The sequence below is a fragment of the Podarcis muralis genome, chromosome 1, assembly GCF_964188315.1.
Source record: "Podarcis muralis chromosome 1, rPodMur119.hap1.1, whole genome shotgun sequence".
NCBI lineage: Eukaryota > Metazoa > Chordata > Lepidosauria > Squamata > Lacertidae > Podarcis > Podarcis muralis.
In genome coordinates this window covers 9,540,858-9,554,211 of record NC_135655.1, presented here as the reverse complement: position 1 = coordinate 9,554,211, position 13,354 = coordinate 9,540,858, and the positions used below count along the sequence as shown (strand labels likewise).

Genomic DNA, 13,354 nt, shown 5'->3' with positions numbered 1-13,354 from the left:
AGGGTGAAATGGGGAGGAGGAGAAAACCATGTACACCACCTTCAGCTCCTTGGAAGATAAAGGTGGTATATAAATATAAATAAATAAACAATAATGGTGTCACGTGCCTGATAGGTTGGGTTGCCCCCGCAGCCTGTACCTTCTGTGGTGAGGGCAGAGAGCACACTGGCGAAGAAGCACCCAGCAGGATTGAACTCACGAGGGGAGATTTCAATCCTGCATTCTGCAGGCATCTGCTTCAAATAGAGGAGCGGCCTCTGTAAAGGAGGACACCTGACTACCCTTTTTAAATTTTTTGACACCTGGTTTACAGTCAGATGGGTGGGGAACAACAACAACAACATGAAATAGTGTCTGGACATGAAATGGTGTCAGACTGGGGGCTGTTCACATGACTGAATGCTGCTCTGCACTAGTGGGCTGGGAGAATTCCCTGCACGAAGAAGACTAGCTTATCAAAGAGAAGAAGAAGAGAAGAAGAGTTTGGATTTGATATCCCGCTTTATCACTACTCTAAGGGAGTCTCAGAGCGGCTAACATTCTCCTTTCCCTTCCTCCCCCACAACAAACACTCTGTGAGGTGAGTGGGGCTGAGAGACTTCAGAGAAGTGTGACTGGCCCAAGGTCACCCAGCAGCTGCATGTGGAGGAGCGGAGACGCGAACCTGGTTCACCAGATTACGAGTCCACCGCTCTTAACCACTACACCACACTGGCAGGAGAAGGTGAGAGCAAGCAGAATTCATAAAGACGAGGCTCTTCCAAGGACTCTGTTGCTGTTCCCACTCGGAAAAATCAGGCCGAAGAGGCCTTGGCAGCTGCATCGTGACTCGCAGAGGGGAAGCAGAAGAATGACAGAATTGTAGAGGTGACCACGAGAGTGACCTAGTCCAACCCATTGCAATGCAGGAATATTTTTGTCCAATGTGGGACTCGAACCCAGAACCCTTAAACTGAGATTCCCATGCTTTCCTGACTAAGCTATCCCAGGAGATGTATAAGGGATGCGATCCAGTGGTGAGGGATAAGCCAGAGGCCAGAGGAGAGGGAAGCCTTTGGTGACCAAGCGAGGATTTAGCCATTAACTGCCTATCTGTTTGGCTTCATTGCTTAGAACAGCAGGGCTGTGCAATATCTGGTTTTCAACTTCGTGATAGATCACCAGTTAAGCATCGCGATATACTGGTATATCACAATGTTTGAAATAAGGATGGAGCTCTGTGGAGGCATCGGCTGGCTTCGCGGTTTCCCCCACATTGTGATTTCTGCATAGCACACAGACACACATGCATCATGTGGCCAGGTCAAAAATTATGGACTTCAAACTGGTTTCGGACAATATTATCAATATATCGCCCAGCCCGAAGGCACGGAATGTTGCATTCCCAGAAGGTCTCGTGCTTTGTCCTGGGCAAACATTGGACCCTGCTCTGGCCTGTGTGCAGACTGCTCCACGTAGCTAACCATTCGAATTCTGCCCTCTCCCAACTGCTGGGAAAGATTAGGTGCATGAGAGAGAGCGATGGCTCCTAAGGACAACTCAGGTGACTGCCAGGCCCATGAGGATTAGTCAGGAGGCCGCCTCAGGTGGCAGGCTGGAGACAGGCAGGAGGGATAGCATGTCCAGAGCCAGCAGTTGTGTAGTGGTTAAGAGAAGTGGACTCTTAATCTGGTGAACCGGGTTCGCTTCCCTGCTCCTTCACATGCAGCTGCTGGATGACCTTGGGCCAGTCACACTTCTCTGAAGTCTCTCAGCCCCACTCACCTCACATAGTGTTTGTTGTGGGGAAGGAAGGGAAAGGAGATTGTTAGCCGTTTTGAGAAAGCTGATCGCCGAAGAATTGATGCTTTTGAATTGTGGTGCTGGAGGAGACTCTTGAGAGTCCCATGGACTGCAAGAAGATCCAACCTCTCCATTCTGAAGGAAATCAGCCCTGAGTGCTCACTGGAAGGACAGATCCTGAAGCTGAGGCTCCAGTTCTTTGGCCACCTCATGAGAAGAGAAGACTCCCTGGAAAAGACCCTGATGTTGGGAAAGATGGAGGGCACAAGGAGAAGGGGACGACAGAGGACAAGATGGTTGGACAGTGTTCTCGAAGCTACCAGCATGAGTTTGACCAAACTGCGGGAGGCAGTGGAAGACAGGAGTGCCAGGCGTGCTCTGGTCCATGGGGTCACGAAGAGTCGGACATGACTAAACGACTAAACAACAACAACAAGGGGAGTGAAAGGTGGGATATCAAGTCCAAACTCCTCCTCCTCCTCCTCCTCCTTCAAACTTCATTGCACCCAGGCCACCTCCAGTAACTTCAGGCAGTGTCTGTGGGGTGTGACAGGAGGACGTCCGACAAAGAGGAGGCAGGACACCATTTTCTCTTTCGCAGCATCTTGAGCCTGGGTGGCTGACTAGCATGAAAGATCGGGTGAAGCACAGGAGATCGGCTGCAAGGAGAGGCTTTTCTGACCGCCGCTACTCAAATCCCAATCTCAGAAGCTCGCGTCAAAATTTAAAGTGCACAAGAAGATAAAGTCCCTGCCAGAGAAGAATGGCAGATCAAACTGACAGATTGTGCAGAAATGTCAAAAATGACCAGAAGAATCAGAAATCAGGAAGACCAAAATTTCAATAAGGAATGGGGGAAATTTATAACTTATCTTAAAAACCGTTGTAAAGAGTTAAAATCGTTAGTAGGGTTGGAATATCACTTGTAGTTTAATGGTGCATTTTGGACACAGTGGAGAGGTAAAAAAATTGGATCATCATAAAAGTTGCAGGAGGAAATGATTAACAATAGGACCCACAAAGGCAAGGAGGGGAGGCCAAGAGATTCCGTGGAATCTTGTTTTAATGTTGTATGTTGGATATGTGACTGTAAAATTCTAATCTGAAAAACCAAACAATATTTTTTTTAAGCGTGCAACGCAGCCCAAGCACACTTTGCTCTGCACCTGCCGCACACGAAAACCTCTGCCAAAATATGTCAAAACAGCTGTGCTAATCTGACATGCCCCTCTGGCACCAAGGCAAGAGGTTGCGATGTAATTACAGCAGCCGCGGAGTCCTTATTACAGATGTCTGCTTCCCTACTGCTGCTTTGGTTTTGTTTTGGAAAGAAAGCAGAGGATCTGGGTCGAAGGCTTGAGAGACTGATTAAGTCCTTGTGGTTTGCCTCGTGGAATTTCCAGTGGGTTGTATCTGGGAGAGGACAGGTGACTGGAGACGATGGAGCCCTTCCCAGGGAGAGCCAGGCTTGATGCAACATCTCCTGCTTCTTTCGGGGGGGGGGGGGGGCAACAAATAAAAGGCATGTGCAACATCAGAACTACCTGTTCCTCAGAAGAGCCCACTCCCTGCATTTCTGCATGAGTCACGGACCTGCCAAGGCCTCAAGCAAGCCCAAAGTAGAAGGAACTTGCTTTATACAGCCAGGCCATCGGCTGTCAATTAGCTACCAGGCTAGGTTTAAAGTGCTGCTATTGGTGTATGAAGACAGCTAGAGACAAAGATATCTAAGAGATCACCTCATCCCCTACATTCCTAATCGATCGCTGCATCGATCTGCGTATGCTGCAAATACCAGCTTATGCAGAACTATGTTCCTCATAGTGTCAGAACTGGAGCTTTAATGTGGCACCCTTTGGAACTCCCTGCCACTGCAAATCAGCCAGGCACCTGCTCTTTTTGGTGCTGCTTAAAGGCGTTCATCTTCTAAGGAGCCTTTGAAAATCATTATCTCAGCTGGAGTCTGTACTGGATTTGAATTGGTTTTAGGCACATGCTTAAAACTTTTTTTTTATATTTATAATTGTTCTCAAATTTGTTTATATATATATATATATATATATATATATATATATATGCAACTGTTTTTATATATGCAACAGTTTCTTAACTTTTTTTGCTTATATTTATTTATAACATAACGGAATATAGCATCATAGGGCAAATGGAAGAAAAGTAGAAAGGGATATCTGGCGCTAAACATGTAGGGACAGATTTCCACACCAAAAGCAAACACAATAAAATCATATCACAAGGTTCCAAGAAAGGCAAATGGGTTTACATTACTCTGTATCTTATTAATCTGGTAAACAACAACAACAACAATTTATTACTTATATCATGCCCCTCTGGCCAGGCCTCCCCAGCCACTCCGGATGGCTTCCAACAGGATATTAAAAACACAATAAAACATCAAACATTAAAAACTTCCCTAAACAGGGCTGTCTTCAGATGTCTTCTAAAAGTCAGATACTGTAGTTGTTTATTAACTTGACATCTGATGGGAGGACGTTCCACAGGGCGGGCACCACTACCGAGAAGGCCCTCTGCCCGATTCTCTGCAACCTCACTTCTCGCAATGAGGGAACCGCCAGAAGGCCCTCGGCGCTGGACCTCAGCGTCCAGGCAGAACGATGGGGGTGGAGACACTCCTTCAGGTATACTGGACCGAGGCCATTTAGGGCTTTAAAGGTCAGCACCAACACTTTGAACTGTGATTGGAAATGTACTAGGAGCCAATATAGGTCTTTCAGGACCAATGTTATATGGTCTCAGCAGCTACTCCCAGTCACCCGTCTAGCTGCCGCATTCTGGATTAATTGTAGTTAATCTCTCGATAAAAACATCATCTTCTTGTCTACCCTCTCTGGTTCTTACTATATATGTAAGCTCAACCATGCATACTATGCCCCAGATTTAAGACATCCATTCTCTTGTGGATGGTATCCCCATCCCCCTGCCTACAATTTTGACAAATAATAATTACAGCAGCAGTTAAGAGATGTTGCGTTAATGGCTTCTATTGGTACAGATTCTTTAACATATCCAAATTGTAAAATTAGAGGATTTTACTATTACATGGATAAAGTCTAGCCAGTTATAACATCAGTCTCCATATACATAGAAAGACAGATGACAGATAAATAACGAGCCAGCTAGATAAAGCAGCTGTTTTCAAGGTTTTATATATGCAACTGTTTTATATATGTTATTCTATTGCAAATAGTTTTGGGAAGTGACTCGAAAATATTGGTACTGTACTGTAATGTCTACCTGGCTCAGCCTTGTTTGCAATGATGGGTAGTGGCTCTGCAATATTTCAAACAGGAGACATTTCAGGCCCCACCTGAAGATGCCAGGGCCTGAATATGGCACCTTCTGCATCCCCAACACATGTCCTTCTGGCTATGGCCCTGCCAGGGGGCTTTGGGGAGTGGGGTTTGGTGGAGATTTGGCAGGAATTGACGAGCAAAACAAGCAGGGGTTTCCGTCCCTGGTTAAGGCAAATTCACACTGAAATGCTGGCGAATTTTCGTGAGGACACACGCATGTGCATATTTGCAAATGGGGAAATGAGAAGAGCTGAAGTCAAGAATGGGAATATGAGGAGCTCACCTCCTGGCAAATAGAAGGGGAAGAAATGGAGGCAGGGAGAGATTTTACCTTCTTGGGCTCCGTGATCACTGCAGATGGTGACAGCAGCCACGAAATTCAAAGACGCCTGCTCCTTGGGAGAAAGGCGATGGCAAACCTAGACAGCATTTTTAAAAGTAGAGACATCACCTTCCCAACAAAGGTCCGTATAGTAAAAGCTATGGTTTTCCCAGTAGTGATGTATGGAAGTGAGAGCTGGACCATAAAGAAGGCTGATTGCCGAAGAATTGATGCTTTTGAATTATGGTGCTGGAGGAGACTCTTGAGAGTCCCATGGACTGCAAGAAGATTAAACCTATCCATTCTGAAGGAAATCAGCCCTGAGTACTCACTGGAAGGAGAGATCCTGAAGCTGAGGCTCCAATACTTTGGCCACCTCATGAGAAAAGACCCTGATGCTGGGAAAGATGGAGGGCACAAGGAGAAGGGGCGACAGAGGACGAGATGGCTGGACAGTGTTCTCGAAGCTACCAGCATGAGTCTGACCAAACTGCGGGAGGCAGCGGAAGACAGGAGTGCCTGGCGTGCTCTGGTCCAGGGGGTCACGAAGAGTCAGACACGACTAAACGACTAAACAACAACAAACCTGTCCCTGACCCTAGTGATGCACATGCACTCGCTATGCCCCATGTCAGGCACATACCCAACTGCCATGTGAAGCGATGTCACGCATGTGCCAATATATGCACACTGAGCTCCTCCATGCAAGGGCCAATCTGGAAGCTGCAGTGCTGCAACACTGCCAGAATAAGAATACCAGTGAGACTTGGATTGCTTCCAGGCAACATGATTATCGTGCGTTGACCTTGATTTGGTTGCAGAGAGGTTATATACAATGTCGCCTCGATAAATTTCCACCCCACACTTTCCAGCGTGCTTCCCCGTCATGAACCTTACTGCAAAAAAGTTCAGCGGGTAGGTGGGGAAGAGAACGGGTTTGTCCTGCCTCAGTACCAAATTTGCTCTAGTTGGGCGACCCGAATTTGCCTGCATGTGATTGAATCCCACCCACACAAGAAAAAGATCAGAAATGAAACCACCGAACTCGGTCCGTGATGCAACATTAAGAACGAAAGCCGTTCCTCTTAAGATCCCATTCTTGCTACAGAACCAGCCGATCGACATCTCCCCATGGAGCGTGGCTCTCTCTATGGGTCATGTGTGGGCAAAACCTCATTTGTTAAGCTGAAATGAATATGTTCAAACAAACTCCACCCACATTGCCTAATGGACACAGAGGCTCAGAGGGAGGCCAAGAGTTTTGTTTACCTTTGTCTAATACCTGCCACAAGACGCAAGATCACAAGTGGGACTTCAGATGGCCTAACAAAAACCACAGGCTCTCCTCCCCTGAAGCAGCTAAGGCAGATCCACGGGAGGCAAAACCCCAGGACTAACCACCCTGAAACAACTCAATAAATGTGTTCCTATCTCCCTGGCCTGCAGGACTGCCATGAAAAGAGGAAGCCGCTGAACATTAGCCTCCTTTTCAAAGGCTTGATCAAGGCATAGCGTTCTATCCTCGCAATATTCATCTGAGTACAGGAGAAATTTGATTAAGTTCGCATTTAAAGGTGAACCTAACAAACTCACACTTCCCCAAAACAAGATGTGAGCTGAAGGACAGTCATCCTTCAGAATTTCACAGTGTTCTAAATTTCATAACGCAGCTCTTAAAGCAGCCTGTCTGTGTTTGAAAGTTATTGGCATCCGTCTGTGTTCGAAAGCTATTATTTAATGGCTCACTCTTCCCTTTCTGTGCAGGACCCATAGTGACATTTCCTTTAAGGACAAAGGTTCAGAAAGAATCTACAAGTATGAGCACAATGCACTGCCTGGCTAGATCACACCAATTCCACCAAGCCCAGTGTACTGTTTCCAGTGATAGATAGCCAGAATGCTTTGGCAGCTCACAGGGCAGGAAGGACGGTTACAGCCACCCTGTTGTCATCCACAAGTGCCTGATACTTCACCTTTGAACGTGAAGATCCAATTTAGTTTCATGGTGAAGAGCAGGGGTCTCTAAACTTTTTCAGCAGGGGGCTGGTCCACTGCCTCTCAGACCTTGTGGGGGGTCGGACTATATTTGGGGGGGGGATATGAATGAATTCCTATGCCCCACAAATAACCCAGAGATGCATTTTAAATAAAAGACACATTCTACTCATGTAAAAACACCAGGCAGGCCCCACAAATAACCCAGAGGTGCATTTTAAATAAAAGGACACATTCTACTCATGTAAAAACACGCTGATTCATGGACTGTCTGCAGGCCGGATTGAGAAGACAATTTAGAAGCCAATTGAGCCTTCAGTAAATCCGTCTTCCAGGAGAATGTCTAATCCACGGGTAGGCAAACTAAGACCCAGGGGTCGGATCCAGCCCAATCGCTTTCCAAATCCAACCCCCTGCAACGAAAGAACGTTCAAAGCTGACTCCTTCTCACTCCCGTTGCTTGTTTGCTAGGAGAGGACTGTTTGGACACAGGGAAGAGTCTCAGCAGCCGCCTGAAAGCCTCAGGAACAGTGGTGAAGCCATAGTTTATCCCTTATCTCTGAATCGGGTCAATGGCATTCTGCTGTATTGTCTATTATTGGATGCGGGGAGGACTGCTGTGTGGTCCAGCCTCCTCAGGAATATCTCAGCCGCCTTCCCTGTAGGCTCAGTGGTCAATTGAAGAATTCAGCAGGGAACACATAGCCTTGTTAGTTTCTGTTGCACGGGCACAGTCCAAAGGCCTGCGAAATAAGCTATGAAATGCAGCAAATAACTAACATCGCAAAGGAGGAGGTATCGGTTTGTCTTCCGTCATCAGTGGAGCTGCCTGCAAGCAAGGGATGTTTAAGTGCCAGTGGAAATGATGGAGGAAGAGGATGAAGGAGTCAGCCCTGGCAGAAGACTTGGGAGATTATAAGAAAACCAGGGCAAGGAATTCTCTCACTGCGATTCCTGCACTGCAGAGGGTTGGACTAGATGACCCTCGCGGTCCCTTCCAACTCTATCTATGGAATGGGGAACCTGTAGACCTCCAGCTATTGTTGGAGCACAACTCCCATCATCTCTGACTGCCAGCTACATTGGCAGGAGCTGATGGGTGTAGAGGGTCCAATGAGATTTTTTGGGGGGGGTCCCCCAGATTCCCCCTTGAGATAAGGGACAAGTCTGCCCAGCTCTCATTTCAATGCAAACCTAGTTCTGAATTAACGCTTCCCAAAACAAACCGAAACGCAGGTACATTTCAAACTTCCTCTGAATTTTGCAATGTGGTTTTCCAAAAAAACCAAGCCTTCAATACCATATATATGTGGGGAAAGGGTAGATTTAAAAAAAATAAAAATGCATATGTTCATGGAAAGCAACATGCAAAAGTGCATTGTTAAGGGAAATTGCTGGCAAAAAAAATATTTACATCAGGCAAAAATGCACACACAAAATGTCTTCCTTAGGAGGAATGCACACAAATTCACACTAGTGAATTTCTGCAAGGGTTTTCAAATCACAAGCTGATGCAAACTGAACATAAGATTTGGGGGAAACAATGAAATGGAATTAATAGGCTTATCCACCACTAAGCGAGTCTGATTTAAAGGCAGCGGCAAATCTCCAACAAGGAAGCTCTGACAAGGTAGCTGAGGCCTGCTTCTTTGAGCGTGTGTTTGCCTGACACATTCAGCACTACAGCAACCGGATGAAAGGGGGTACAAGGAACTTGTACCTTTAATAATTCTGTAGGAGAAGGGCTGTCTACGTGTTCAACGTGCCTTCACCCCGTGTGGCAACGGGGATCGCCAGCTTAGAGGTCCGCCCCCCCCCCCGGCCAATACATTTGAAGTGTATGATTTTCAATAGCTGGCATCTTTCCTGAGAAATTTCCAAATACCCCCATGTCTTCTGATGCAGGAAATCAATAGGCACACATTTCTTGTCGGTGCCTGAATGACTGCAAGGTGTAAACACTCTCTCTAGCCTTCTCATTAGATGTGCAAGATAGTTGGCTAAAAAAAAATGTCACATTCGCGCAGCAAATCTTCCACCTTTTGCAAACATGAAATATTTTGAACTGCACAGGATAAAAGATAAAATAGATCATGCCTGGCCACTCACAGGACCCAGCTAATCATTCTGAAAAGTTTTAAGGCTGCGACTCCACACACACTTACCTACCTAGCAGCAAGATCCCATAGATTTACTGCTGAATAAACCCGTGTTGAATTGTGCTTCGGTGACTCTCAAACTTACTGTTTTCTCTTCTCCCTCCCTCCCTCCCTTCCCACCCCCCATCAAATGCGCCCCATTTGTTTTAGCCATTAAAATGCAGGGATTTCAATGAAAATGGAATTCTGATTGAAAAACCCATTCATCTGATTCATTTCTCTTCCAATTTCTTTTCATTAATATGTAGCTCATAGACTTGGATGCGACTTTATTCAAAAAGAAGGCTGCGGATCCTGTTGAGAAGCAATCAGACGCATCTCTTTCCTGGAGAAATAAACATTGGCTTACCCAGAAAAAAATATATATATTACAAGAATGGTAGGCACCACCTTGGGGTATTTTGAGCACCAGCAGCAGAGCAGGGCTGGGTGAAATGTCAGATACCAGGTGCACCCGAAAAACACCAGACGCTGGGATTGGTTAAGGAGCAAAGGAAGGATTTCTGAAAACACATAATTAAGTGATGGAACGCCTTGTCACAAGGTGCAGCGATAGCCATTAGGTGAGATGGCTTTGGAAAAAACAGACAAAAGTCCTGGGGCAACAGGGTTCTGCCTTCATTTTGGTGAGGATGGCGAAAGGTGCTATTGATTCATGTATTTGAAACATTTCCTACGTGCTCTTCGTTGCACAGCAATTTCAGAGCAGGTTACAACTCAAACACTCTCAAATTCGCAACGCAGGTGCTAAAATCTGCAGCAGCTCATCTAACAACGACAATACTGGCATCAGATGTTACTGGAAGACAGGTGCCCAAGACTTAAAAGAGCAGGTGCCACAGGATCTGCTCTGCCAGGTCACAGAGGGTAGGGAGTTCTAAAGCTGGGGTGCCACCACTGAGAAGGCCGCCTCTCATGTTGCAGACCACAGCCAAAGATGGTGTTATCCAAAGGAAAAACTCATTGGCATAGCCCAGTACACTAACTAGTGGAGGCTGCTGCTCATTGGGACTCATAGGGACCTCCACTGGTTCAAAAGCTACACTGTATGGGGCTTTGTAAGTTAGTATGGATGGTACTTGCAGGCTCAAAGAGGATGAACCTCCAAATGCCACATGGTCAGAGGACAGAATAACACAGGAAGCTGCCTCAGGCCATCTCAGGCCAATGGTCCATCTCAATCTCCAGGGCTTCAAGCAGGAACCTTTCCCAGCCTGACGTGGAGATGCTGGAATTGAACGTGGGAATTTTTGCATGCACAGCAAACGCTCTACCACTGAGATACGGACATTCCCTGGTAGATGCCCATCGTCCGAATACCAAGCTTGTTTTCTCAAGCTCTGGAGGGTAGGACTTCAGCCAATGGCTTCAAGTTACAAGGAAGGAGATTCCGACTGAACATCAGAAAAAACTTTATGGCTGTAAGAGCTGTTCAGCAGTGGAACGAACTCCCTAGGGAGGTGGGGGACTCTCCTTCCTTGGGGGTTTTCGAGGAGAAGTTGGGTGGCCACCTGTCATGGATGCTTCAGCTGAGATTCCTGCATTGCAGGGGGTTGGACTAGCTGGCCCTCAGGGTCCCTTCCAATTCTATGATTCCTGGAACCTCATGGTGAAGGTTGGGTAAGAAATGTAATAATCAATAGCAAGGTCCATCATTGTATGATGGCCGAGGGAGATCTTTGGTCAGGCCCAGCAAGATAATTCATTTGTTCTTTTAAATTCCCAGGTGTTAGGCTTCAAGCTACCGTGGTAACTAGGTTTTTTGCGCACACACACGCCTGAAAAAGCCTTGATTCCACCCCCCAAATCATCAAATAACCCAATGCAGGGAAGAGAGTCCTTGAGCATACACATGTGCATAGGGAAACCTCTGGCTCTCCAGATGTTTCTAGCTCCAGTTTCCATTATCCCTAGCCAGCACGGCCAATGACCAGGGAGAAGGGGAGTTTTAGTAGTCCTGCCACATCTGGAGGGCCACAGGTTGCCCCAGCCCTGGTAGACAACATCACACATCACATCACAAATGGGCACAGGTGCCAAGCTCCCTTAGAAGCCAAACAGCCCCAGGAGAAGCTCAGTGACTCACCCAGCCTTCGAAGCTGTCCGAGGACCCGGTGCCGTGCAGGAGGTCATGGAAGTACACGGTGCAATTGGCCACAAAGTCATCGTAGCCAATGGGGGTGCCGTGGAAGACGGCCAGCTCCAGCTGCCGCCCGTCGTTGACCGGGGCGCAGAACTCCTCATTGTAGGTCGGCGTGTTGGTCTTCTGCTTGGTGCTGGTCTGACCCACCCTCACCTGGTCCACGCTCAGCGTGATGTAGGGGTCCAGGAGCTGCTGCCCCTTCTTGAAGAGCGTGTGCCTGAGGGACCAGCGGGTGGGCTGCAGCCCCACGGCCTCCCCGATGCGCACCTTCATGTAGCCGTTGAACTTCATGGCTCCGGACGGGGGGGAATCAGAGGGATGCGTCCTCTTCGGAGAAGTAAGGTGCTGTCCTACTGAGCCTGTGGTAGCCAGGAGAGTAGCTTGGCAGTCCTCAGGGGACAGGGCAGCCTGTGGTGGCAGCTCCTGGTCTCTGGGCCATGCTGTCGAGGGCACCGACCCAAACCCAGCCCTTTGCCCCCCTGCCTTCCCTTTCCAGGAAGGAAGGAGACGAACCAAGTTGCTGAATCACTTCTCTTCTTCACAGCGGAGAGGAGCTAATTCCTTTACCTCGTTTGGGAGATAACAGAGCATGGAAACACACACACACACACAGAGAGAGAGAGAGAGAGAGAGAGAGAGAGAGAGAGAGAGAGAAGCGAAGCAGCTTTCCAGAGCCCTGCCGTCTGGTGCCAAACACCCCAGCGCTCCCGGCTATGTGCACATCAGCCACCGAACACCCTTAGCTGTTCTTGGTTCTCACAGACAAACCGCTTCAGTTTCTCCCCCCTCCCTTTAGTTCAGGAAGAAACTGCAGCAGAGTGAGAGGGGGGGTAAACCTCTCTTTCTCCCCTTTTCCTGAGCCGCTCACCCAAACCACAAGCCACAAATCCACAGATAAGAGAGAGCAGGCTTTCAGTTCGGCAGAATCTTCCTCTCTCTCTGCTCAGGATTTGCTTGCTTCCTTCTCCTGCCTGGGTGGTTTGAGAAGAGCTTCTCCTCCTCCTCCTGAGAGACACACAGAGAGAACAACCCAGCGCAAGTGGTTATTGAGCAAGGGAAACACCTGAGAGATGTGACTAGCCCACGAGAAGGGAAGGCCAAGGGGTGGGGCTTCCAGCTAGCCTTGCAAGGACTTGTCCCGGCGGTGGCGGCTGCTGCTGTGTGTAGCTCTAACCTGTTCTTCAGAACTACAGCTGTCATTTTATCGCAAGCACACACTCTCCAAACCCCATAGTGCAAAGAGCTCTCTTTCTCGCCCCCTCCTGGCTCCTTTGCTGGGAAAGGTCTTCGGCCAATTCCTGCACCTTCAGATTCCTCCAGGAAGGTGTGTCTCCAAAGCCACTTATTTGAATCTCTGTTGGCAACTTCGCTCCCTCCCTCTTTCTCGGAGGAGGAGCCACAGCTGGAATATCCACTTCTTCTTCTTCTTCTTCTTCTTCTTCTTCTTCTTCTTCTTCTTCTTCTTCTTCTTCTTCTTCTTCTTCTTCACATCCCCCAGCAAAATTAACTTCTTGTCTCAGAGGACAGGAGCAGCCGGAAAAGAAGGGTGAAATTTCTTCTCAACTTCTTTGCATCTCAACCCACGTGGAGGCGCATATTGCTTTGCATTTTTAAAAATAAA

At 47.7% G+C, this 13,354-nt stretch overlaps 1 protein-coding gene across 1 annotated transcript in view; it reads right to left on the bottom strand.

The window, feature by feature from the left end:
• Positions 1-12,979, bottom strand: part of PRKCH (protein kinase C eta) — a 115,060-nt gene extending 102,081 nt beyond the window's left edge. Inside the window, exon 1 of the mRNA XM_028740062.2 lies at positions 11,677-12,979. Within this exon, the coding sequence (XP_028595895.1) occupies positions 11,677-12,024 (348 nt within the window). The 5' untranslated portion in view covers positions 12,025-12,979. The remainder of the gene's footprint in view (positions 1-11,676) is intronic.
• Between the last annotated feature and the right edge of the window lie 375 nt (positions 12,980-13,354).